This window comes from Tupaia chinensis, unplaced genomic scaffold (genome assembly GCF_000334495.1).
Source record: "Tupaia chinensis unplaced genomic scaffold, TupChi_1.0 Scaffold000355_1, whole genome shotgun sequence".
NCBI lineage: Eukaryota > Metazoa > Chordata > Mammalia > Scandentia > Tupaiidae > Tupaia > Tupaia belangeri.
This window is the reverse complement of record NW_006159850.1, coordinates 14,851,285-14,855,672: the sequence shown is the minus strand read 5'-3', so window position 1 is coordinate 14,855,672 and position 4,388 is coordinate 14,851,285. Positions and strand designations below refer to the sequence as shown.

The following is a 4,388-nucleotide window of genomic DNA, read 5'->3' as shown; positions in this document are numbered from 1 at the left end:
CCTGCTGGGGGAGTTCATGGCTCATGGGTAAAACTCAGGCTGGGAACTAACTCTGAATGGGGGCAGAGTGTGGTTAGGATTCTAGGGGTGGGATTTGACTTGTGCTTACTGGAGGGTGGGGAGGAGCGGTTGGTCTGTTGGAATGTAGGGGGAGTGCACAATCTAAGAGGCAGTTGGGAGAGGCCCTGAGCAAAGAGGTCGGTTGGGAGAATGACGTCACAGTTGGAGACGGGTCAAGGGATAAACCGTGAAGGTGCCGAGAGCCGGAGTAGGAAACTGGAGGGCCACTGACCTGAGAAAGAGGTAGGTCCTGCATCTACTGTTCCTGGGTCTATGAGAAGCACCTGACGACAGATTCCTTCTCTGCAGGGTCGCACAGTCTAGAGTGGGAGACCAGCAGGGCCATGATGACCTGGGCTTCTGCAGAGAAGGGCCTTGGCCCTTTAAAGGAGGTACTAGGGGTGAGCTGCCCAAGGCTCAGTCTAGAGTTGGGGGCTAGGAGCTGGGGCTGGTTGGGTTTCAGAGGAAGACAGCCATCCATGCAGATCAACCCCACCGGGCTCTGGAAATGTCAGTCTGTTGGTCAAAGAATGAGACTAAGCTCAGAATGAAGAATTGAGATTTGCCGCTACAAACATCAGAGGAGAAGTTACGGAGGGAAAAAGTGTGACCTAAGGGTCATGGTGTGGCCAAGGCGGTCTCTCCTTGGAAGCCATAAGAAAGAGTGGTTAGGAGAGGGGACTTGAACCAACGATCCGGTTCAAACTCCTGTGAGGCTCATGTGCAAGCTTGGTCCTTGAGTTTTTTGCACCTTTCAGTTGGAGGGTGGATAGAGCCCATCTGAAAGCATTGTGGGAAAGTCCCATAAACAATTCGATAAAACCCACTTTACTATGTGTGCAGTGCTCGAGTAACGCCACCGTTAAGTAGGGGTCAAGAAGACATTGAAGAAGCAGCTCCAGGGGCCACAGAATCCCAAGGCGATGTGAAATCATGGGTGACCCGGGACAGTCAGTTTGAAGGAGGAAGTCATCGTGACATCGAGCGGCCGCTGGATGCCGGGTGAGTACCCGAATCAGCACAGGCAGCTGTCCTTGTGCCTTAGGAGGGAATTTCTATAATCCCCCGACTGCGTGTAACGAGCTCACCATCACGAGAGGGTTTCTTACACTTCCTGTTCTGATCTGGACCTTAAATATTAACTAGGCCCTGCATTGAAAAGGCCACTCTCTCTCTCTCTCAGAGGTTTTTTGCCTTAGGGTGTGTGTGCTTTCTGGAGGGAGAGAGATAGACACAGTGAAAGGGAAAGTGAGAAATCACCTCCTGGGGGCGGGGGGGGGGGGGAGGGGCAGTAATGTGGGGGGGGGGGGGGGGAGATGGCCACCCTGCAATCCTTCTCTATTCTCCTCCCGGGATCTTGGGGACACACACATGTACCCAGCGTAATTTTCAAGCCACTGGTTCCGGGACTCAAACTGCACTGTTGGCCACGTGGGAGTCCAGCAATATAACTGCTATGTCCTTCGCTGGTCTCAAGGCTGCTGTCTCTTAAAGATGGCCATTTGCAGGACACCTTCCAAGGGCCATGGGTTGGACAAATGCCGGCAACCTTGAGATGAAATAGTCTCGAGGTGTATCCTCAGTGAGCGCCCACAGTGAGGGATCCTGCTGGAAGTCCTCTTCTTCCACTGTGCCGTGCCCAGGACAGGATGGAAGTGACCCCAGGTCTTTCAAAGGCCAGACTCATCTCCTGGTTCAAACACCTGGCTCCCTGCATCTGCATCACCTCCACTTTGCCCAGAGTTCTTGGCCTCCTTGCGGAGCCGGTCTGTACTGAGCCTTCAGCTACTCCAGCGTTACCTTCCTCTGCTGCCCAGGCCTTTCTGCTACCCGGTCACGACAGCCCCTCTCCTGCCCGGTTACCGTTACCTTGATCCGTCTTGCTGATTCGGTTTGAAATGCAGCTCTTCTCTCCACCAGTCACCGCAATCGAATCCACGCTCCTGCACAAGCGCAGCCCGCAGGAAGTCTTCACGCACTGACCTTCCGTCTCCACCATTTTCCTCGAGTTAGAGATGCTTCCGCAGCACGACCACAGGTGAGAGAGCGTGCCTGGCCGATGCCACACGTGCCCATCCTGAGTGGTACATGAACACAGGCGCTCCCTGAGCCCGGCAGTGTCTTAGCCACCCCTGGGATCCCCACAGCTCTGGGGAAGTGCCGAGACCCCGCCAAACTCCCACCGCGTCACTGCCATCTTGTGGCCAGGCCCACTTCTGGGCTGCAGGAGCAGGTGCTGTTGGAGAAAGCACCGGACTGTGGGGCAGGGTCTTGCAGTCTGTGCCAGCTCCCCAGCACATGGCCAAGTTCCGCGAGCAAATGGATTCTTCTGCCGGGTTTCAATCTCTGTGGCTTCAGTCTCTGCATCTCTGACCTGTGGGTGTGGTGTGGCATCTCCCCAAGGGCTTTTTGGTAAGGAGGACCAGAAGTTTTGGAAACTTTCATGTGTATCCTCCCCTGGAGAATCCACTAAAATGCAGATTTATGATTTCATGGCTTTGGGGTGAATCCTGAGAGTTTGCATTTCTACCAAGCCCCCTGGTGACCTTGGTGCCGATGGTCCGTGAACCAAGCTTTGAGTTAGAAAGGTCTAGCCCAGGGGTTCCCAGCCCCAGTTCAACAGGGTAACCTGAGATCTTGCTGCTTCCTGCCGCTCCCCCCGCCCCCCATTTTAAAGTTCCTCTGGGAGACTGCACAAAGTCTGAAGCAATAGTTGCACCCCAGGCCCATTGGATCAGAACTGGGGTGGGGGTGGGGTTGGGAGCCTGGCATCAGCAGTGTTCATAGCTTCTCTGATGAGTTCCATGTGCAGACGATGATGGAACCACGGGCTATTTGTGCGCGGAGCAGACCCAAAATGAGACCCTCCCAGGTAAAGTGGGTCTTCTGCTGCCCCCTGGTGGCCATCCTGTGCACTCACAGATTTCAAACTCAGATTTCCCAAGAGACCTAACAGAACCCTACCAAAAAATAAAACAAAAAAGGCCGGAGGGAGGCAGCGCCCCAGCAGGGAGGGTCCCTGGGGCAGAGCCCAGCCACCCACCCCGCAGCAGGCTGATCGCAGGCACCGCAGAGGGACTTAGTGAGCCTCTGCTCTGGAGTCTCTACAGCCACACTTTCTATTATGTCCCCTTCCGGCTCCTAACCTGGACCTCGCCATAATTGGCTCCCATCCCGATCAAGGTCCATCCCATGGGCCGCCCCGAGCTGTGGGGCCAAGCCTCTGCTTTTAACCCCTCACCCGATCCTACTCACACAAATCCAGCGCCCTTGTCCCCGGGTTTCCATCCCTCTCAGGCCTCCCCTCGCCATAACTGCCCAGGGTGAACTTGCTCCCTGCCCCGGACCTGCTGGGACACTTCTCCAGGCACGACTCCTCCGCACCTCCTCTTCCCTGGGAGACTTCCCTGAGGGGCAAATTGTGCTTTAGACTTTCCGACGCCCCGCAGCAGTGCGTATTTCCTGCGTCCTGAATTCTCGAGTGTCCAGATGGCGGATGGGCTTGTGCTGGGCTCAGGAAACCCATGCTCACTGGCAGGGTCAAGCTAGGAGCATTGTAGGAATCCCATCAGAGAAAGGCCTGGTCAGAGCAGGTGGTCCTGCCAGCGAGACCGGCGGGTTCTCAAGCAGAAAACCACTGAGCGGCCGGAAGTAGCTGAGACAGTGGGGAAGGGAGGGAGGAGCATGGGCTGTGTCCGTTTCTTTCTCTGTCAGTGCCTTTCCCCTCTCTCCGACGTCTCTTTCCTCTTCACAGTTCAACTCAGACATCATCTCCAGACTGACCTCCTTGGCACCGGGCCCTTTCTCTACTCCCCCAGCCTGCTGTGCTCATCTTCATCAAATCTGTGCTTCATTTTTTTTTTTTTTTTTTTGGTCACTTGCCTCCAGAAACTCCTCAGGCTGGGAAGGGGACACAAAACAGTGTCTGGTCATTTCTGGGCCCCAAAGTGCCAGTACCTGTGGCTGTCATGCATAAAGCCATTAACAGAGGACGCTAAGTGGACCACAGGCCACGATGCAGGAGAGGGAAAGCATCTTATACACGGTGGGCATGGTTTGCTCCATCAACAGGGATGCTAGGATCTCCCAGGTGGGAGAGTGGAAGGACAGACCCTCAGCTTTCCTGGGTGCGGACCACAAGGAATCATATGCAGAGCAAGGTTTTGGTTGCTCAGCAGTTAGCCAGCAGGTGGCACTGTGGCCCCATCCGTAGGTCCTCCCTTGGCTTTCCGAGAGCTGGCGCCCTCTGCTGACCTGAGTGGCACGATGCCCTGTGTGGAGCTGCGGCAGGTCAGGAGGTCCCTCCCCTGGCTGGGGTCCTGTCCCCC

At 55.7% G+C, this 4,388-nt stretch overlaps 1 protein-coding gene across 1 annotated transcript; it reads left to right on the top strand.

Annotated features, from left to right (window-relative positions):
- Window positions 1-16: 16 nt before the first annotated feature.
- On the top strand, window positions 17-2,582 carry LOC102492988 (uncharacterized). Its single transcript, XM_027773454.1, has 4 exons — window positions 17-27; window positions 904-1,062; window positions 1,981-2,098; window positions 2,208-2,582. The coding sequence occupies exons 1-4, from the start codon at window positions 17-19 to the stop codon at window positions 2,565-2,567; spliced, it is 648 nt and encodes a 215-aa protein (XP_027629255.1). The 3' UTR covers window positions 2,568-2,582.
- The last annotated feature ends 1,806 nt before the right edge of the window (window positions 2,583-4,388 follow it).

What these genes read in the sequence shown, in the direction of transcription:
- LOC102492988 (XM_027773454.1), top strand. An exon ending in GAGCGGCCGCTGGATGCCGG is followed by an intron (nt 1,063 to 1,980) that starts GTGAGTACCCGA and finishes TCTCTCCACCAG; the next exon opens with TCACCGCAATCGAATCCACG. An exon ending in CTTCCGCAGCACGACCACAG is followed by an intron (nt 2,099 to 2,207) that starts GTGAGAGAGCGT and finishes GGATCCCCACAG; the next exon opens with CTCTGGGGAAGTGCCGAGAC.